Below are 22,059 nucleotides of genomic sequence, written 5' to 3'. Positions count from 1 at the left end.
TTCCCTCTCATACCTGGTTAAATTGCCACTAGTCTGTGTAAATTACCAAAATATAACTGACAGTAGTTGAAAATAAAGAGCACTAGAACTAGACTTAGAAATCTAAAGTTTATTTTAATCAACTTTAATGAAATATAGTGTGCATGTACTAAAGTATGTGGTTTGAAGATTTTAAAAAGATAATTGTCATCACAATCAAAACATTTACATTACCCCTAAAGAGGTCCCTCATGCCCCTTCATAATCAGTCACCACCCAACTACTGACCAACTTATCATTACTATAGGTTAGTTTTGCTGTTCTTGAATTTTATATAATTGGGATCATTCTGTATGTTATCTGCTATGCCTGACTTTCACTCAGCAAAATGATTTTGAGACTCACTTATGTTTATATGAGTATCAATTTTTTTTATTACATAATTTATTTGTTGATGGACAGCAGGTTTTCTTTTGGGGGGCTATTATGAATGACGTTTCTGTAAACATTTGTATCTAAAAGTGCTTATATAATTTTACATTCCCACCAAGATCTCTAGTTGTTCCATATTCCTTCAAATTTTGGTATTGTCATTTTTTAAAATTTATCATGTTAGTGGGCATATAGTGATATCTCTCTACAGTGGTTTGTGTGTGTGTTTTAATAAGAAATGAGGAGTGGTTTATTCTACAATAATATTTTAACACATGCTATTATTACATCTAATCAGTTAATTAAAACTACCTCAGAGCTGTCTTTTTATATGTTATGCTGTATTGGAAACACTGAGGGGTTTCTTGCCAGTCAAAACTAATAGTTCACATCTCATTTCCATTCTTCAAATACTTTCTTTTGCCCTGGCTGATGTAGCTTAGTGGTTTGAGTGCGGGCCTGTGAACCAAAGGGTTGACTGGTTTGATTCCCAGTCAGGGCACAAGCCTGGGTTGTGGGCCAGGTCCCCAGTTGGGGGCATACAACAAGCAACCACACACTGATGTTTTTCTCCCTCTATTTCTCCTTCCCTTCCCCCCTCTCTAAAAAAATAAATAAAATATTTTTTTAAAATATGGGAGGGTGGGCTGGATTGGGAGTAAAAGGGAGAAAACTGTACTTAAACAATGATTAAAATAAAATTTAAAAAATATATATATAGGGTATTTAACTATATTAATTGTAGAAGAATAGTCTTTTATGGTGGTAAAATATATATAACTAAAATTGTGTTTTAATTTGCATTTTCCTAATGCCTAATGATTGAATGTTCTTTCATGTGCTTGTTTACCATCTATATTATCTTTCTTGCTGAAGTGGCTGTTCACATCTTTGCCCATTTTTTATATGGCTGTCTTATTGTGTTGTAATAGTTCTTCACATATTCTGGGTGTAAGTTCTTCATTATAAATGTGTTTTTGCAATTATTTTCTTTTAATATAAGTACATGATTTTTTATGAGGAAAATTGAGCAGAAATTTTTATAAAGTCTGATTTATTAAAGTTCTCAAACAGTAAAGTCATTTTTTAAAAAATATATATAGGGCTGTTGAGGTTGTCTGTTTATTCTTGAGTCAACTTTGATTATTTCTTCTAAGGAATTTGTCTAATTCATCAAAGTCAAATTTATTGGCATAAAATTATTCATAACATTTCTTTATTATCCTTAGGATCTGTAACTCTGCTTCATCCTTTCGTGATATTAGTAATTTATGTCTTTTTTTTTTTTTCTTGATTAGTCTGTTTGCAGGCTTTGGTTTCATTGTTTAGCTCTGTTATTCATCTAGTTTGAAATGGATCATAAACCTAAATGTCAAACCTAAAAAAATGACCTTTTGGGAGAAAACAAAGTAGAAAGTCTTTGCAAATGGTTAAGCAAAGATTTCTCAGACACCAAACACAATCCATAAAAAAAGAAAAATTGGTAAATTGGACTTAAGCAAAATTTAAAACAATTGCTCATTGAAAACTTGTTAAGAGAATGGAAAGACAGATTGGGAGAACATATTTGCAATTCATATATCTGGTGAAGAACTTATATCCAAAACATAATAAAGAACTCTCAGAACTCAATAATAAGAAAGCAAACAATGCATCTTTAAAAAAATAAGCAGAATATTTAAACAGATTCTTTACCAAAGACCTGGATGTCAAGCCATGGAAAGATGTTCAGCATCAATAGAGGACAGGGACATGCAAATTAAAGCCATCATGGGGTACCACTACCCACCTTAGAATGGCTGAAAATCAAAGAAACCTGCTATACCAGTTGTCATCATGGATGTGGAGCAGTTGGAATCCTCACACGCTGTTAGTGAAAAATGTAAAATAATACTGGCACTTCAGGAAACAGGTAGCTTAAAAAGTTAAACATACATCTACATACATATGGTCCAGTTATTCAACTCTTAGGTATTTATGCAAGAGAAATGAAAGCATATGCCAAATGTTGGTAGCAGTATTATTTGTATTGGTCCAAAACTGGAAACAACCCAAATTTCCGTCCACAGGTGAATGAGTAAACAAATTGTGGTACATCCAGCAAATGGAATACTGCTCAGCAATAAAAAGGAATGAACTGTTGATCATACAACAACATAGTTAATCACAAAATAATTTTATTTAGTTTTAAAAGAGGAGAGACAAGAAGAGAATACGTAAAAAAAAGGTACCTACTGTTGATTCCAATTTCCATAAGATTCTGGAAATTGTAAGCTAATCTGTAATGACAGAAAGGAGATCAGCGGCCGCCTGAGAAGAGTCATTATAGGGAGGTGCAGAAGAGAGGGGTTACAGAGGGGCAGAAGAAAAGTTTGGGAGGCAATGTATATGTTTGTTGTCTTACCTTGACAGTAGTTTCACAGGTACATAGATATGTTAAAACTTATGAAAATTGTTCTAAATATGTATAGTTTATTGTATGTCAACTTTTTTAATGTCACACACACAAAATAAAAGAAGATAAAAGGGATATCTCAAGGTGCCAGAAATAAAGATACCAAAGCCAAAAGGAGAGAGTAAGCTGTATTCTCATGAAAGGTAAAACTGCAATTTAAATTTTTTAAAATTTAAAATTTAGTTATTTATTCACACTAGCCTTGATTGTATGTTATAAGAGCCACATGTGGCTATTAACTATCGTTTTAGTCAAGGCAGGTTCTGAACATTTCCATCATTGCACGAAGTTCAGTCTGGTAGCACTGGTCAAGAAAACTACTCATTCAAGGAAGTATAAAGAAGTTATAAAATGTCTGGGATCTTAGATGAAAGCGAAAAGTTATTGGTTGGTAATCTAAGCTCTAGATCTTTAAAACTTAAACATGTGGAATCTTAGTTTATACAGTTCTCAATGATCTGAAAATGCCAAGCTAGGAACTTAACATATGAACCGGTCCTCCAGCAAAAGAAAAGAAATTTCTGTGCGGGGACACTTTCAAAACCCAGGGCACCTGGATTTCTATATAAACAATTATACCCACTGTTGCCCTGGACATGTAACTCAGTTGGTTAGAGCATTGTCCCAATGTTCCAAGGTTACAGGTTCAATCCTTGGTGGGGCACATACAAGCAGCAACCAATGAATGCACCAATAAGTGGAATAGCAAATCAATGTCTGTCTGTCTGTCTGTCTGTCTCTCCCCTCCGCCCCACTTCTCTCTAAAATCAGTGGGGGGGAATATAATACCCACTGTAGACAAAAATCAAAGGTAAAAATTACGAACTATAGACTATAAAGCTATAGTCTACAGCTACATGAAGACTAGTTAACTGTTCAAACACCCAGAGAATTAGCACTCTAAGAGCTTCAGATAGAACAGTCTGAAAAATACTAAGGTACTGATACGTACTTTTTAAATGATTAAGAAAAGTAATCAACTCTGTAATGAATGAATGGAAGAGTGAGAGCTATGGAGACTCCCTGGGTGAAGATGGTAAAATATACAGGCCAAACAAATACCGGCAAACCTGTTAGATCACAGCCACAGAAGAGAAGTTTTCTGGTTTTTTTTTTTTTGTATGATCTGTAATCTGCCTGAACCTAGAAGTAGATTGATAACATCAGTCTCAGAGGGAGACTTGGAGGCATAAATGCCTCTGCTCTCAGGTGGCCACCTTTATTGTCTTCTAGTCAAAGCTAACTGGTGTTCAGTGCAGGTGGTCTGCTGGCTGGATTGGTAACTCTTAGCCATTCTCCTTTTCAGACATTATGATCTTAACCAGTTGCTGGAGCCCCGAAGTATAACAGCAGATCCTTTGGACTACCGTCTAAGCTGGCACCTATGGGAGATGCTGAGAGCTCTTAACTACACTCATCTCTCAGAGCAGTGTGAGGGTGTGCTGCAGGCCAGTTACGCTGGCCAACTGGAAAGTGAGGGGCTCTGGGAGTGGGCCATCTTTGTCCTCCTGCACATAGAAAACTCAAGGTGAGTGAGAAGCCATCAAACCCACTGGATTTATTTTACACTGCAGAGTAGAGCCAAAAGGAATCAGTCTGTTAGAGTTAAATTCAGCAAGTGTTTAGAGTGTACATATTTTGGATCCAACTTTGTGATACAACCTGAAGACAGTTCAACCCACAGCCCAGAGTGTCTGGTATATTCATGTGAACAAGTTAGAAATGAAACTGCCTTTGATTGAGTACAAATTTTACTGTTTATCATAAAACCTCTTGGTAGTCTGAGAAGGGTGAAGAGATCTCTGGGAACTGCAGGGAAACTCTAGAAAGATTCAGAGAACCAGCAGAAATTGGAATATGAAATGATAAATGATTAACTGGGAAGAAAAGAATATGCCCAGATGGGGAAACCCCATTAACTTTGGCACAGGTTCACTCGAGTGGTGTGTTTAGAATTACAACAGTACCCTCTTGATCCCCAGTTTTACTTTCCATGGTTTCGGTTAACTTGCAGTCAACCACAGTACAAAAATATTAAATGGAAAATTCCAGACTTGCACTGTCTGGCTGCATATGCTACCCAACACCTATTAGTCACTTAGTAGCTGTCTCAGTTATCAGACCGACTGTCGGCAGCATCACAGTGCTTGTGTTCCAGTAACCTTTATTTTACGTAATAATGGTCCTAAAGCACGAGAGTGGTGATGAGTGTAATTTGGTATGCCAAAGAGAAGCCATAAAGTGCTGCTTTTAAGTGAAAAGGTGAGGACAGAACAATAAGATATTTTGAGAAAGGGTGAGACCACATTCATATAACTTATTATAGTATATTGTTATCATTCTTCTCTTTTGTAATTATTTTTGTTAATCTTTTACTATGCCTAATTTATAAATTAAACTTTATCATAGGTATGTATGTACAGGAAAAAACTATATATATATAGGGTTCAGTACTATGCACCATTGCTGCCATCCACTGGGGGCCTTGGAACACACCCCCTTCAGATAAGGGGAGGCTACTCTATGCAGAAATAGTGTCACCTGAGGTGCCTCAGTGGATCCATGAGGTGATGCAATGGGCTGACAGGAGGGAGGGTGGGCCCCTAACTCCTTTAGTGCTCATAATGAACCTAGGAGATAGACACTCTTACTTATTTTTCAGATGAGCAACCCAAGAAGCAGTAACTTTTGCTCAAAGTCACATAATCAGTAAATGGCAGAGGGAGGCTTCCAACTCAAAACACCCAGAGTCTGTGCTCTTAATCATTATTCTGTGCTATCTATAATGTATGGCATGGAAAGAAGTTTGTTTTGTTGTTAGACTTGCCTAAATTCTGGATCCACCATGTACTCACTTTGACCTGGGTTAAAGCTTACATTTGACTTTGGGTAAAGATATTCTCCAAGCCTCCGTTTTGTAATCTGTAAAATCATAGTATTAATCCCTGTTCAGGGTGATCAAAGAGATTAAAGACGTAAAAGTATAATGCATCTAGTGTAGCCTTCCCTTTAAGGAATTTTGCTTTTCCCTTACCAGAAGCAAGATGACCCCAGAATTTCCCTATGAGTTAATTTAAACATATAGGGAATTTCACATGGTGAAAGGCAGGCTGATTGGGGGTGACTCATGATTCAGAAGGGGCTGTGGGGAAGCAGAGCTTGTTTCCCTGGGGGTGGCCAGGGAGAGGCAGTTGTGAGATTGGGAGCTCTTGGAAAGCCTAGGAGTTCAGAAAAGAATCTGAGAATAATTTAGGGCTAAAATGTAAATGGCTAGTCTTTTTGCCCAGGCAGAAAAGGACTTTCCTTAAGGGATCTTGAGAGGAGAAAAGAGTGAATTTAGCCTAAATCTAGAAGTTGGAGAAAAAAATGGGAAGGCTGATGGCTTTGAAGGAAAAAATAAGGACCTGGAAGAGATCTATAGCTACTTTTCTTACTTGTGCTGAGACCATGTGGGAGACCAAGAAGGGAGAAGGTTAGAAGTGAACCACAGAGGACTGACTGCTCTGTGGAGTGTAGAATTCCCTATCCCAGTCCTGAATCTCCTATTACTAGAAAGGAAATAAAGGCGAGATCTTCGCTAGGGAAAGCCTTTTCTGGGCAGTAGCAAGCTTCCCTGGAGTATTAGTTTTCAGACCTATTTCTTCCTATAGCATGCGTGAGAAGGCTGTTCGAGAGCTGCTTACCCGGCATTGCCAACTATTGGAGACCCCTGAATCTTGGGCTAAAGAGACTTTCCTGACCCAGAAGCTTTGTGTGCCTGCCGAGTGGATACATGAAGCCAAAGCAGTACGAGCACACGTGGAATCCAACAGGCACTTGGAGGCCCTCTATTTATTTAAAGCTGGTCACTGGAACCACTGCCACAAACTCGTCATCCGGCACTTAGCTTCTGGTGAGTGCTTCATTCTAAGGCTTGTGTGTCCTGAAATCACCCAGGTTCTTCCACCCTCCGAACTCTATGACAAGTCAGGCCAGAGGTGATGCTCAGTATGGGACGTGGCAGACATGAATCAGGTCACGCTTTGTGAAAGCTCTCTCTGCAGGTGAGGCTTGGCCAGAATAAGGGGCTAGAGAGGCAGGAGTAGATGGCAGTGTGGTTATGTATCATTCACCAGGAATATTCCTGATATGTGCTAATTATGTTAAGCTTTGTTAACTTAGGGGATTTTATTCAGCAACATCAAAAATGTCTGTCTGGGGAACTGAAGCCAGATATTCTTCACATTATTTTTAGTGAATTTCAAAATACCTACTTGAAATTTTCAAGTCTGATCCCAAATTATTTCCCCTTCTTTCATGTCTTGGATTTCTGCCATGTCCTTCCTTTGGGCACTTTTGGGAACCATATGCTTATGCGAACATATTGCTCAATATTTTGTTCTTCAGATGCCATCATTAATGAGAACTATGACTACCTGAAGGGGTTCTTGGAAGACCTGGCACCTCCAGAGCGCAGCAGCCTAATTCAGGACTGGGAAACATCTGGCCTTGTTTACTTGGACTATATTCGGGTCCTTGACATGATCCACCATATACAACAGGTATTTGAGTTCCTTAGCCACTGGCTGGTTTTCCTTTTCCCTGGCCCTTAAAGAGACCTCAAAAGGCCTGAGCAATGACTTGGAAAACTCATTGGCACCAGAGATGCAGAGACAGAACTGTCAGTGCAGGAGGGACATTTGGATGAGGCTAATTTGATGTGGCCATTTTGACTTGACAGCCGCATCAAAATTTAAAAATGCTTTTTTGTGTTTATTACTAGATAGTATGTACAATAGACGTTCTTGAAGTTTGTCTGTGGTCAGTTTCCTATTCTTGTCCAGCCCTAGTTTCAGTGAGAAACTATTGAAACACAATAAGGTCAGAGATTTGGTGAGGATAATTATTTCACACATTTGGTATGTTTTAAAATTGCAAGTATTACTGCATTTTTAGGCTTCATTAAAATGTCTTGAGGGTAGATGTTCATTGTTTACAGCACAAAAACCAAACTCGTAAAGGTGTTCTAGCCCCTGTAAAGACTTACACCTTTTTTTTTTCACTCCTGCCTTCACTGCTGCCACTCTTAACCCCATTCCGGCCTTACCAGCCTGGTCCACTCACACTAAATTACTTTTGTTTCCAACAAACCTTATTTTATTCCACCCTTCAACTCCACACTCATACTCATCCTTTATGACCACAGACCCTTTGAATTCTAAGGACCCCTGCTTATAATCCCCTGCTATAAAAAACCTCTCCAGTTTTATCTTCTACTTTCCTCTTTATCTTGAATTTCACCCCATGAACTTCCTTTGTACTCCCACCTTGGGAGGGGTTTAGCTGTACTCTTTGCCTAGAAGGCTCGACCTTCCTCTTGTGGTTCAGGTCTCCACTTAGATAAAACCTTCCTCAAGGAACCCTTCCTGACCCCCAGCAGTCACCCAGCTTCTGCCTGTCACATCACCCTGTGTGAATATCTGCGTGGCTCGTTTCTCCAAGGGTTATTACTATCTGACATTATTTCTTTATTTTCAAGTTTTATGAGGCAAAGACCTTGTCTTATCTTGTTTACCATTTTTGAAAGTCAAGTTAAAGACTGGATTCCAGTGGATGAAATGGAAAGTACTTGTATAGACATTAACTGGTAGATTCTGCAAAGCCCCCCAAAAGTGGGTTCAATGAGAGATACTTCTTGAAAGGCTTAAGTTAGTCATTTGGAGGAGGAGGAAGAGGTGGGAGACTTAGTAGGTAGTTGGTTTAATGTCAGAGTTGGAGAGCAGGGGACTCACCAAAAGTCATATTTATGGAACAAGTAAGGACAGGACGCTGCTGGGAAATATTCAGAATGTAAATAATAAAAATATACATTTTCTTTTTAGAAAGACTACTCTGGCTACAGTATGATAGGAGAAAGGATATAGAGGGTATGACACTGAGGATGGTGATCAAGCTTTTAAGATATTTCAAGTGAGAAATAATGGTAACCCGAGCTAAGGCAATGGCCCTGGCAAAGGGCATGGAAGAGTGGAATGTTAGGCTAGAGATAAAGACTGAGGAATCATCAGCACATTGATTGTAATTGGAGCCGTAGGAGTGGATCACAACACATAGAATGAGGCTAGACAGGGAGAAAAGGGGTGCAAACTTGGAGTCAGGAGATCTAAATTAAATGCTAGTTTGGGTTTTGCTTCTTACCAACTGTGCTCTTGAAAAAAATCACACCATTCCTCTGAACCCAGATTGATCTAGATTTTTAAAAAATTTTCACTCAAGCACATGCTTATTGATTTTAGAGAGAGGGGAAGGGAGGGATAGAGAGGGGGAGAGGAATATCAATCAGTTGCCTCTTGTATGTACCACAACCGAGGACTAAACCTACAACCTAGGTATATACTTTGACCAGGAATCAAACTGCGACCTTTGGGTTTATGGGACAACCTCCAACCTACTGAGCCATGCCAACCAGGGCTATCTAGATTTTTGGTGTCCTGTTAGAGCTTACTGGTAACATGGTGATCTCAAGACTTGCCTAATCCAAGGCTCTGTACACTATATTACTTTCCTGTTGTGTGTTACTGCTAACACCATGCCTTGTTCACAGCAGGTAGGCTGGATGGGGATGACATGGCACTGCCAGCCAGCTTCTTGGGTTTCCCTTCCCTCATCTCACTGTTGTTTCAGAGTTCTGCATAGTCAGTCTATGGATAAGATTGTGGTGAGGGAGCTCCTCTTGGCCTAATTGGTTTTGCTGCTTTTTTGTAGGTGGAGTGCTCAGGTTATGAGCTGGAGCAGTTACAAACCAAAGTGACCTCACTGTGCAACCGGGTAGAGCAGATCCAGTGTTATAATGCCAAGGATCGCCTGGCTCAGTCAGGTAAGCCTCTAGCCTCTCCCTGCATTCTGCCTGCTTGCTCCTGTCTTTATGATTATTATACACACATACCCTACACCCACCCACACCCTGGTGTCCGCTCTTCCCCACCTTCCATCCTTGGTGTTCACTCCACTTTTTCTCTGCAGACATGGCCAAACGTGTAGCCAACCTGTTGCGGGTGGTACTGAGCCTTCAGCATGCCCCTGATGCAACCTCCGACTCAACACCAGATCCTCAGCAAGTCCCTTTGCGCCTATTGGCTCCCCACATTGGCCGGCTCCCCATGCCTGAGGACTATGCCTTGGAGGAACTGCGCAGCCTCACACAGTCCTACCTTCGAGAACTGACTCTTCAAGAACTGACTGTTGGGAGCCAGTGAGCCCCAGGCTCCTCCCACCACACTCACATGGTCATTCACACTCACCACACAGAGGTCTCCTGCATTGAGTTGATCAGCACTGTTAGCCATTCTCTGGGTTGACTGTGGAATCCACCCTCCCATCCTGCCGCCCCAAGGAGTGTCCTGCAGTTGTTCAGGGCTTCCTTAATACAGAACATAGCATAAGGGCTTTTGGAACCCCAAAAAGAAGCCAAGTCTCTTTTTACCATCCTCAAGATCTTTTTTAAAATGGTCAACCAAGCGCCTTTGCTAGAATCCCCTCAAACCAGGGAATCCTTTTCTACCCTCAGCCATTCTGGATCTTGTGACCCTCCATGCTAGTCTACTGTCCTAACCCTACCCCAGCCCTTTGCTACTAGGACTCTTTAGGAGTGGGACAGATGATGGGACAAATCTATTGATCTAAGGCTGTACTTTCATAACAGATGAACTGTCTACAGAAGGAAGGAGAATCTGTCTCTCAAGTAGGTTGATGAGTTAACCCTGAGTTAAAGAGTCAAAAGAGGGCTGGATTGAGTTAGGAAGCAGAGCAGGGTCTTTCTGACTGTTCAGGGGAGAAGTGAATGCCTGCCATGGAGCGGTGGATCCTCAAGGCTTGTTTGTTCCTGCCTTGAATGTGCTATGAACACAGAACTTTCCCCACCACCATGTGCAGGAGCCCTTGGTCACAGATCCATGTCTCTGGGAAGCTCCTGGAACTCAGTTTCGTCCCTGGTTTTCAGTCATCCTGCTAGGCCCCCTGTCTGGATTTGCCTGAGAGTTTGGATAAAAGAGAATACTGTACACTAACAGATTCTAGCCCAAAGCATTTTCCACCCTCCATCTACAGTCCCAGAAGGTAAAGCCATCGCTGAGCCAGGATTCGGGGGTAGGCAGGGCCCCCCCTTCGCAGCACTGCTGACACCTGTGGGAGCCCCAGGTAACGGCTTGAGGCAGGCAACATGGCTACTCCTGGGGCTTTATGCATGAAGATTATGTAAAGGTTTTTATTAAAATATATATATATGAATAAATGATCTAGATTATTTTCCTCTTTTTCTGAGCTACTTTCTTAAAAAAATAAATAAAATGAAATGTTTATAGTATTCACGGTATTGGCTTTTTCCCTTTGTGTTTTTGAGACTTGTGGCCCCAAGGAGCTTTATGGGAGCCTTGTTTCATTTGCGGTCTAAAGGGAGACTGGCCATCAGATAGAGAACAGTTTGGTACTGAACTGAGATACAGACTAGATCAAAGGCTAGATTCATTAGGGCAAGTTTAAGGGTATGGGGGTGAGATTTTTTTATTAATCCTGACTGCTGTACATACATTTATATGCTTGGATTCCCAGTGGGGGATAGGGGTGGGGTCTCAAGTTGCCCAGTGGCATATATCTAACTTTCAGAGCCTCCTTGCTCTTCTCCTGGGAATGGAGGGAGGTGTTGTTTTCAAACCTTGGGTCACACTCCACCCTTCTTATTCTCAGTTTTCATTCTGTAAGAGGGAATAATGATCTCTGATGTTGTTTCTTCACAGGGCTGTTTTGGGAGAACTCAGATGAGACTTATGAATACTATTTAAGTATTTTGGTTTAGTTTGGTTGTGTGAATGCAAATGGTAGAGCAGAAAGAGCAATTACAAACATTTACACACCTAATGACAGACTAGCAAAACATATGAGTCAAAAAAGGACAGAACTGAAGAAAGACATAGCTCTACAATAATAGTTGAAGACTGTAATACCCCACTCAGTAATGGATAGAACAACCAAACAGAAGATAAATAAGGAAATAGAGAACAGTAAACTATTACAGACCTATACAGAATACCCAACAACACCATAAATTTTTTTCAAGTTCACATGGGACATTCTCCAGGTTACCTATATGTTAGGCCAGAAATGAAGTCTCAGTAGATTTTAAAGAGGTAATTATACAAAGCACATTTCTGACCACAACTGGGTAAAGTGAGAAATCCAACAGAAATAAAACTGGAAAATTCACAAGGGAAATAAATACATAAAGAACAAACAAACAAAAGCAACATACCAAAACGTATGGAACACAAAGTGGTATTAAGGGAGAAATTTAGAGGTATGAGTGTTTACGTTGAAGAACAAGCCCTGGCTGGGTAGCTCATTTGGCTGGAGTGTCATCCCAATGTGCCAAGGTTGCAGGTTCAATCCCTGGGCAGGGCACATACAGGGATCAACCAGTGAAAGCGTAAATAAGTGGAACCATGAATTGATAACTTCTCTTTCAAATCAAATAAAATTCTTTTTAAAAAGAATGAACTCAAATCCACAATTTAACAACTTCAGGAACTAGAAGAAGGAGGACAAACTAAACCTGAAGCTAGCAGAAGGTAGGAAATGATAAAGATTAGAACAGAGATACACGAAAGAGAAGAGAAAACCAATCGGGAAAATTAATGAAACCAAAAATTTGGTCCTTTGAAAAGATCAATAAAATTGGCAAAGTGTTGACTAAATGAACTAAAATAAAGACTCATTTCTAAAATCAGAAAGTGGGGGATTTTCTACTGATAATGCAGGAATAAAAAGGATTATAAGCCCTGGCCAGTATGATTCAGTTGGTTGGAGAGTCATCCAGTAACCAAAAGGTTGCAGGTTTGATTCCCAGTCAGGCACATACCTAGGTTGTGATTGTATCCCCAGTTTGGGCATGTATGGGAGGCAACCCCTTCGTGCTTCTCTTTTGCATGGATGTTTCCCTCTCTCCCTAGGAACAATGAAAAATGTCCTTGTGTGAGAAAAAAATAATTATTTTTTATTTTAAAGTATATTTTACTGATTATGCTATTACAGTTGTGCCAATTTGCCCCCTTTGCCTCCCTCCACCTAGTACCCCCCTTTCCTCCAGCGATCCGCCCCCATTAGTTCATATCCATGGTTATGCATGGAAGTTCCTTGGCTTCTCCATTGACTACACTGTTCTTAAGATCCCCTGTCTATTCTGTGCCTACCTAATTATGCTTCTAAATCCCTATGCCTTTTCCTCCATTCTTCCCCTTCTCCCTCCCAATTGATAACCCTCCAAATGATCTCCATATCTGTGATTCTGTTACTATTGTAGTTTTTGTTTTTTAGATTCAGTTTTTTATATAGTTGTGATCTTCTTTTCATAGTTTTGATCTATTTCTTAAATAAGTCCCTTTAACATATCATATAAGGGCTTGATGATGAACTCCTTTAGCTTTACCTTGTCTGGGAAGCACTTTTATCTGTCTTTCAATTCTAAATGTTAGCTTTGCTGGGCGGAGTAATCTTGGTTGTTGGTCCTTGCTTTTCATCACTTTGAATACTTCTTGCCAGTCCCTTCTTGGCTGCCAAATTTCTTTGGAGAAATCAGCTGATAGTCTTATGGGAACTCCTTTGTAGGTAACTTTGCCTTTCTGTTGCTGCTTCTAAGATTTCCTCTTTATATTTAAACTTTGGCATATTCATTATGATGTGTCTTGGAGTGGGCCTCTTTGCATCCATCTTATTTAGGACTCTCTGTGCTTCCTAGACTTGCATGTCTATTTCCTTTGCCAAATCAGGGAAATTTTCTTTCATTATATTTTCAAATAAATTTTCAATTTCTTGCTCTTCTTCCTCTTCTGGCATTCCTACGATTCAAATGTTGGCCCCTTTGGAGATGTCCCAGAGTCGTCTTAAACTCTCCTTGTGTTTTTGAGTTCTTGTTTCTTCATTTTGTTCTGGTTGAATGTTTGTTTCTTTCTTATATTCCGAATCATTGATTTGAATCCCAGCTTCCTTCCCTTCACTGTTGGTTTCCTGTGGATTTTTCTTTATTTCCTTTAGTAGAGCCTTCGTTTCTTCCTTATGCTTTTGCCATATTCAGTGAGAGCTTTGAGCATTCTGACTACCAGTGTTTAGAACTCAGTGTTTGACAGGTTGACTGTCTGCATCACTTAGTTCTATTTCTGGAGTTCTGTTCTGTCCCTTCATTTGGGCCATATTTCTTTGTCTCCTGATTTTGGAAGTGTACTGTGTACTAGGTAGAGCTGCTTTGATTGCGTTTTAGCGTACCTGTTAAGTTGTATCAGGCAGAGCCTTGGGTATTCACCAGGGTGGGGGCAACCATGGCTTCATGTGGCGGGGAGGGGTCAAAGAGGGAATAGTACTGCTGCTGGCTGACTTCTGGGGGCTTGCCTGGCTCTCACCCCACATGCTAGAATGCAAGGATAGTTCAACATGGAAGTTATAATACGCCACATTAACAATAAAAGAAATGAACATGGTCATCTAATTGATGCAGTAAATAAAAGCTTTTGGTAAAATTCAACATTGTTTCCTGATAAAAAGCATTCAACAAACTAGGAATAGGAGGAAACTACTTCAACATAATAAAAGATACGAGAAAACAGGAACAACCAATTATACTCAGTGGTAAAGAAGTGAAAGCATTTTCTCTAAGATCAAGATCAAGGCAAAAATGTCTGCTTTCATCACTTCTATTCAACATACAATAGTGGAAGGTCTAGCCGGGGCAGTTACACAAGGAAGCAAAACATCCAAATTGGAGAGGAAGAAGTAAAATTATGTTTATAGGTAATATAATCTTACAGGTAGGAAGCTCTAAAGATTCCTCGAAAACAACAAAATCCTACTGTTAGAACTAATAGATGACTTGAGCAAAGTAGCAGGATACAAAATTACACAACTTGGTTGCATTTCTATATGCTAACAATGAAAAGGAAATTAGGAAAACAATTCCATTCACAATAGCATCAAAAAAGAATAAAATACTCAAATAAACCTAACCAAGGAGTCGGAAGACAGGTACACTGGAAACTGTAGAACAGTAAAGATGACCCAAATGGAAGACCTGCTGGAGAACTGGAATACTTAAGATCAAGGTGTCCATACCATCCAAAGCAACCTACAGATTTAAGGCAATCCCTAACAAAATCTCAGCAGCAGGGTTTTTTTTTTGGGGGGGGGGGGGAGTGTGTGTGTTTGTTTTTTCAGAAACAGAAAAACTCACCCTAATACTCATATGGAATCTCATGGGATCCCAAAGAGCCAAAACCATTTTGAAAAAGAACAATGATGGAGGACTCACTGACATACAGACAAATATGTAGACTAAAAATAGAATAGAGAACTCAGTAACAAACCTTCACATACTTGTCAAGTGATTTTTGACAAGCGTTCCAAGACCATTCAATGGGAAAGGACAGTCTTTCCAACAAATGGTGGGAACACTGGAATCTGCATGCAAAGAAATGGAGTCGGACCATTACCTAACACCATATACAAAAATTTAGTCAAAATAGATCAGACTTAAATGTAAGGCCTAAAACTATAAAACACTCAGAAGAAAATATAGGGCAAAAGGTTCATGACATTAGATTTGGCAATGATTTCTAAATACAACACCAAAGGCGCAGGCAACAAAAGAAAAGATACACAAATTGGACTAGAAAACTTTTAGTTCATCAAAAGTTGAGTAAAGGCAACCCAGAGAATTGGAGAAAATATATAGAAATTTTGTATCTGATAAGGGGTTAATACCTAGAATATATAAAGAAGTCTTAGAACTGAACAACAAAAACCCAGATAAAAAACAAGGGGTATGAGCAGACATTTCTATAAAGAAGATACAAAAAGGTCCAATAAGCACATGAAAATATGCTCGATATCACTAGTCATTAGGGAAATGCAAATCAAAACTCAATGAGATACCATCTTACATCTTACACCCATTAAGATGATTGCTATCAAAAATTCAAAACTAGCCCTGGCTGGTGTGGCTCAGTGGATTGAGTGCCAGCCTGTGAACTGAAAGGTCACCAGTTCAATTCCTGGTCAGGGTACATGCCTGGTTTGCGGCCAGTTCCCTGGTTGGGGACATACAGGAATAAACCAATCAATGTGTCTCGCACATTGATGTTTCTCTTTCTCCCTCACTTCCCCTCTTTATTAAAATAAATAAAATCTTTTTAAAAAGGAAGGAAATTCTGACACATGCTACAACATGGATGAACCTTAAGGACATTATGCAAAGGGAAATGAGCCAGTCACAAAAAGACCAATACTATATGAGGTATGTAATCAAAATCATAGAGATAGCCTTGACTGTGTCAGGTGTGGTCCAGTGGATTGGCCATTGTCCTGCGAGCTGAAACCAACTGATGTTTCTCACACTGGAGTTTCTCTTCCTTTCTCCCTCCCCTCCCCTCTTAAAAAAAAAAAAATCAGCCCTGACCGGTGTAATACAGTTGGTTAAGTCAAACTGAAAGGTCATTGTTTCAACACTCAGTCAGGGCACACGCCTGGGTTGCAGGCCAGTCCCCTGTTGGGGCACATGCAAGAGGCAACCAATTGATGTTTCTCTTCTCACACATCGATGTTTCCCTCTCTCCCTACCTTTCTCTAAGAATATATAAAATCTTTAAAAATAATTTTTTTAATTCCATGGCTCATTTACTTAAAAAATAAAAGAATTCTAAAAAATCATAGAGATAGTAGAATGTTGGCAGGGCTGGGGGCTTGTGAAGCTAAATCTGTATTCCTGAAGATACCCTAACTCATGGTAGTGCAAATACTGTTGATAGTTACTGTGTATCAGGCACCGCGCTGGGTGTTTGCTGCTATTGGGTGGTTGCAGTTGATTCTTACAACTTTTGAGGTGAGGACTGTTAATCCTGTTACTATACTGTTCAAGAAAACTGAAACCCAGGTGTTTCAGCGTCTTGCCTAGGTACTTGTAAGACAGCTCTTAAACCAGAGCTAAAAGTGACTCTAAAGTCTGTGTTTTCCCTGATACCCAATATGGCCCATGGGGTTGGGCATGGGAGAACTCTAAGGCTGAGATTGGCATGGCTGTGGGCTGCATTTTCTGCTTTCTGTTGCCTCCCAGAGCAGCACATGGCTCAGCACCGCTCCCAGCAGGAACAGAGAGCTTCTTTGGACAGATGTCTTCAGTCCCTCCCTGGGTGACAGTTACCACACATAGGATTTGGCCCCTAGCACCTTTAAGCCCCCGTGTCCTATAGGTCCTGAACCTGGCATCCCTCTACCCTCCAACCCTTTCATGCTGGGCCCGAGTGGGGCATGAGTGCTGCCTTACAGAAGTTGAATAATTCAGGTCCCAGTGACTTGAGGTGTCAGTTTCAGTTGCTCTATTCCCTTGGGCACAGGTGTAATTAAGCTAATGAAAAGAGCCAAGAGGAGAGGTGTGCTGTTCTGTGCCTCGGAGGGCTCAGGGCTGATGGAGTCCCTGCCCCTGTCCTGCTGAAGATACACCAGGTATGGGGAATGAAGGCAGGAAGTTGCGGGGGAGGCAGTGCTGAGATAGAGGAGAAAAGGAGAGTGGAAGGAGGAAGATCAGCCTTAGGGAAGTCAAGAAAGAGTTACAGAGAAATAGGAGGAAACAGAGGCAGAGTGGGAGGTAAAGAGGGAGGGGGGCCAGGGGAAAGAACAGAGGCAGAGGCCAGATGAGGCAAGGACTAGCAGAGAAGAAACAACAGAGGCAAAGGACCAAGCACTAAAATCCAAGGGCAAACACAAAAGAAAGAGTCAGATAAACCAGGTGGGCAGCAGGGCTCCCTTGTGGGTCACTGGACCCAGCAAAGATCTGTCTTACTTCCTACTTCCAGGTATTGTCTGCACCATCCTTGCCAGCAGGCCCTGCAGCTGCCCTAGGTCAGGCCAGGAGGCTCACAACCAGAAACCTGCCCTACAGGACCATGGGGCCCAGAAGCTGCCTTCTCGGCCTTGGCTTCTCTGTCTCCAGACTGGGCCTTCTGCTCCTGCTCCCACTCCTTCCAGGTATGAAGCTCAATAAACCAGGCCTGGACTCTCTGGGTGTTGCTGCTATTCTTGTCCTTCCCAAATCTCTTCCACATGCACTCTCTTCAGTACCTGTGCTGGAGAACAAGCTATCTGGGGAGTATGCAGGAGGGGGTGCATGAAAGGGTGAGAGGAAATTTGCCTGATGGACTGGGGTGGTGAGAGGGGAGCTCCCAGAGATAGGACTGGAAAAATGAGGGGTACAGAAGATAGAAGGCCTTGAATGCCAAGCTGAGTTGGGGCTTTATCCAGCAGGCAAGGAGGAACCACTGAATGGCTTTAAGCATCCCTGGCCTGGTCAGATGTGCCTGTTTAAAAGCTTGATCTCTCATTAGTGTAGAGGGTAGTTGGAGAGGCTGAGGCTGAGGCTGAGGCTGAGCCCGAGGCGAGGGGGAGCAGTGAGGAGGCTATGGCTGCTGTGGTTCGTAAGAGGGAGGATGAGGCCTGAGCCAGAGAGGAGATCAAACATGGGAGAGATGGTCAGCAGTAAGACTGACAGGATTTGGGTTTTGGTTGGTTTGCAGGGGTAATTGGCAAGAGGAGGGAGGGCTAATTCTCAGATTTCCAGCTAAAGTCACTGAGGGTGCTGTTTGCTGAGATGGGGGAACACCAAACAAGGCGCAGACTTCAGAACATGGGGGCAGCAAATAAGTGTCTATTTTGGACCTAAATGTTTCAGGTGCCTATAGATGTTCAAGAGTGGACTACTGGATCTGGAGCTCAGGAGAATGGAGGAGAAGGAGATGAGAGCCAAGGACAGGATTCTGGGAAGCAATACTTAAGTCAGGGACTGAGGACAATATAATGTCACAAAAGCCTAGGGAAGGGTGTTTTCAGGAGGCACTGGCCCATAGGGTCGGATGCTTTTAAGAAATCAAATGCTGTGCAGCTGGAGGAGTGGAGGCAGGTTTGAGAGACCGGAACAGAGTGGGGCAATGGAGTTCAGACACCTGGGTGAGAGCTGGGACTCTTGCATGGCCTGTTTAGGCCCCTATAGGATTTGTGGCAGGGCAGGCCAAATCCAAGTCCTTGGGAAGGGAAAGGTAGGGAAGATACCCATCAGCCTTGCTTCAGGAGATAGTACAAATTCACCCCACCTCATTCATCTCTGGAGGCAGGCTAGGGAAGAACTCGAGTCTCGGCCTGAGGAACAGAAGGCTGCCTTCAGGAGGACCAGTTAGATGGCTGTGAGACAGTGGGCAGGCGAGGGCCCTGGCCTTTTGGGGGGGGGGGGGGTAGGCAGCAGCTCCTGGACTAGGGTGAACCTTCCTACTGGTCTCCTAGAGTGCTTGGGAGCTGAGGGCAGGCTGGCTTACAAGCTGTTCCGTGACCTCTTCTCAAACTACACAAGTGCCCTGAGACCTGTGGCGGACACAGACCAGGCTCTGAACGTGACCCTGGAGGTGACCTTGTCCCAGATCATCGACATGGTACGTCGTAATGGTTGTACAACTGTGGAGTGTGCTGGTGACAGTGTCAAGGAATTTGGGGGTGGGAGATGGGCATTATTCACCAAACGCTTCTTTTCTGGAAACGTTAACAATAACAGCTACTGACTTGGACACTGCTGGGTGCCCATGGTGTACCCCACACAGTGGAACCCCTGCCAAGCAGGGGTCATCACCTCTGTAACTGCTAAGGAAACTGAGGCCTGGAGAAGAGAGGACCTGCCAAGGTCACAGCAAGGCCTGAGTGGCAACTGGACTGTAGGGCAAGGTGGGTTTGAGGGTACTGACAGAGCTCTGTAGGTGAGTTCACACACAGGGGAGGATATGCATGTACATGTGTCCACATCTGTGCCCACTCCCTGCCCTCAACTAGGATGAGCGCAACCAGGTGCTGACCCTGTACCTGTGGATCCGACAAGAGTGGACAGACGCCCACCTACGATGGGACCCTGATGACTATGGCGGCCTGGATGCCATCCGCATCCCCAGCAGCCTCGTGTGGCGGCCAGACATCGTACTCTACAACAAGTACTGCCTGCCTGGGCCCCTCCCCTCACCTTGCCCTCCCTAGAGTTGCCCTTGACTCTGGGTATGCACTTACCCCCACCCCCCACGGAACCAGTTGCTATGCTGCCCTGGAAGCTGTCCCCCAGGACCTTTCTGATCTGGCAGGAAGGTGGTGGTGGTGTTGGCTACTGGCGCAGTGCGGCTTCCGACAGCCCTGACACCGCGGTTCCTGGCAAGGGCCTTCTGGGGGCTAGCCCCTTCACAGGCCCCCCATGCACCGCCACCTTAGGCTATCCCAAGGCAACCCAGGCTGAATGTCTCCTAGGAGTCCACTCTGCGGTCCAGGGCCAGTTCTGTGTCTCACAGAGAAGTTTCTGGGGCACAAGTGTCTCTTGATGGCACGTTCCACCCTTCCAGGCTGGCTCTGAGTCTCAGGGCTCCCCAGAGGCCTGCCTAGGGTCCTCTGGAGCATCCCCTTATGCCGCTTAAGCAATTCTGTTTCCCAGACAACACACAGCTCTGTATATTTCCCCAGGGGCCCCTCTGCACTCTAAGCAGAAGACACCCGGGGGAAGTCACTATGCCGCCATGTGCCAACTTTTGGAGAGGGCTTTTTATGCTGCCCAGGGCTAGATCCGTATGGTTTCTGGGCCCTTCGGCCACTGCCTCTTTTAGGCCTCCAAGAGCACAGAGGGCCCTCCCAGGGCACACTCCACCCTCCCCGCGGAGGCACTGTGGCTTTGGGCCCCTGTAGTCACAGAGCCCCACCTGTCCTGGAGTGGCCTCGGGCTGCTGCCTCAGGGAGTCCCACCTTCCCGCAGGGCAGACGCGCAGCCCCCAGCCTCCGCCAGCACCAACGTAGTTCTGCGACGCGACGGTGCTGTGCGCTGGGACGCGCCGGCCATCACGCGCAGCTCGTGCCGTGTGGACGTGTCGGCCTTCCCGTTTGACTCACAGCGCTGCAGCCTGACGTTCGGCTCGTGGACACACGGCGGGCACCAGCTGGACGTGCGGCCGCGCGGCGACCATGCCAGCCTGGCCGACTTCGTGGAAAACGTGGAGTGGCGCGTGCTGGGCATGCCAGCGAGGCGGCGCGTGCTCACCTACGGCTGCTGCTCGGAGCCCTATCCGGATGTGACCTTCACGCTGCTGCTCCGCCGCCGCGCCGCTGCATATGTGTGCAACCTGCTGCTGCCCTGCGTGCTAATCTCCCTGCTCGCACCGCTCGCCTTCCACCTGCCTGCTGACTCCGGCGAAAAGGTGTCGCTCGGCGTCACCGTGCTGCTGTCTCTCACTGTCTTCCAGCTGCTCCTGGCGGAGAGCATGCCACCGGCCGAGAGCGTGCCGCTCATCGGTGAGTGGGTGAGGGACTGGATGGGGGTGGGGTGAGGGTGGGGGGCTAAGGGATCTTGGGGGAGAGCCTATCCCACACCCCACCCCCCCAGAGACTGGCAGCCACCCTACCCAGTCTGATGTGTGCCGGTCCCCACAAATGCAGAAGCGAGGCCTGGGTCCCCAGAGTGGGTCCCCAGAGTGGTTCCCGCTTCAGTGTGTAGGGGAGCTGTCCTGAGAGGAAGCCTCATTCTGAGATTGCGGGGAAGGAGTAGGCCCTTCTAGGGAGGACACTCTTCCCTTACTGGAAAGACGGGGGAAAGGTCTTTTCTCAAGGAAATGATGGAAGGAGGTCACTGTCCCCAGGGTCATAATTATAGGCACAATGTATTGAGTACTCAACTGTGTGTCAGGCACCCCTAAGCCCTTGACGTGTATTAACTCAGGGAAGCATTACCACACACCTAGGAGGTAGGCTCTGTCCTAACCCCAGTTACTGACAGGGTCAGTCACTGGCTCCTTGTCATGGCATACTGTCTGAGAGGATGACTTGTGGGGAAATGCAGCCTCCAGCAGTGAGGGGAAAAATTAGTGAATTGGTATTGGGTTAGCCAAAATGTCCGTTACGTTTTTTTTTTTTTTTTTTTTGTAAAATAAAAGACACGTTTCATTTTCACCAATAACTTTATTGATTTGGGTATTTGGAGTATGTGGGCTATCTCCTTTGATTGGCTTCTAGAGGGTAGAATCCAGGGCTGCTGCTAAACATCTTCCAATGCATAAGACAGCCCCCAAGCAAAGAATTATTTAGCCAAAATGTCAATAGTACCAAGATACTTTGCAAACCAC

The 22,059-nt window shown here is 43.5% G+C and overlaps 3 protein-coding genes and 1 long non-coding RNA gene across 11 annotated transcripts in view; 3 read left to right on the top strand and 1 right to left on the bottom strand.

Annotated features, from left to right (window-relative positions):
- NUP98 (nucleoporin 98 and 96 precursor) overlaps positions 1-11,152 on the top strand; it is a 106,987-nt gene extending 95,835 nt beyond the window's left edge. For all 7 annotated transcript variants that reach the window (XM_028514294.2, XM_036028879.1, XM_036028883.1 and 4 more), the window contains 5 exons: positions 4,173-4,394; positions 6,517-6,758; positions 7,253-7,407; positions 9,611-9,722; positions 9,869-11,152. In XM_028514294.2, coding sequence (XP_028370095.1) covers positions 4,173-4,394; positions 6,517-6,758; positions 7,253-7,407; positions 9,611-9,722; positions 9,869-10,101 — 964 coding nt within the window. In that variant the 3' untranslated portion in view covers positions 10,102-11,152. The remainder of the gene's footprint in view (positions 1-4,172; positions 4,395-6,516; positions 6,759-7,252; positions 7,408-9,610; positions 9,723-9,868) is intronic.
- LOC118501276 lies at positions 1,846-21,097 on the bottom strand. Its single transcript, XR_004903898.1, has 3 exons — positions 20,982-21,097; positions 7,640-7,708; positions 1,846-2,278 (listed from the first exon to the last, which is right to left on the bottom strand). It is a non-coding gene; the product is annotated as an uncharacterized LOC118501276 (long non-coding RNA).
- The window catches only part of CHRNA10 (cholinergic receptor nicotinic alpha 10 subunit), a 3,993-nt gene continuing 953 nt past the window's right edge, over positions 19,020-22,059 (top strand). The window contains exons 1-3 of the mRNA XM_028514882.2: positions 19,020-19,353; positions 19,745-19,899; positions 20,700-21,232. Of these exons, the coding sequence (XP_028370683.2) occupies positions 19,105-19,353; positions 19,745-19,899; positions 20,700-21,232 (937 nt within the window). The 5' untranslated portion in view covers positions 19,020-19,104. The remainder of the gene's footprint in view (positions 19,354-19,744; positions 19,900-20,699; positions 21,233-22,059) is intronic.
- ART5 (ADP-ribosyltransferase 5) overlaps positions 21,096-22,059 on the top strand; it is a 17,312-nt gene continuing 16,348 nt past the window's right edge. For both annotated transcript variants that reach the window (XM_036028894.1, XM_036028893.1), the window contains exon 1: positions 21,096-21,232. The gene's annotated coding sequence lies outside the window, so the exon portion shown is untranslated. The remainder of the gene's footprint in view (positions 21,233-22,059) is intronic.

The sequence above is a fragment of the Phyllostomus discolor genome, chromosome 6 (assembly GCF_004126475.2).
Source record: "Phyllostomus discolor isolate MPI-MPIP mPhyDis1 chromosome 6, mPhyDis1.pri.v3, whole genome shotgun sequence".
NCBI lineage: Eukaryota > Metazoa > Chordata > Mammalia > Chiroptera > Phyllostomidae > Phyllostomus > Phyllostomus discolor.
The sequence above is the reverse complement of the archived record's forward strand: the minus strand, read 5'-3'. Positions and strand labels throughout refer to the sequence as shown.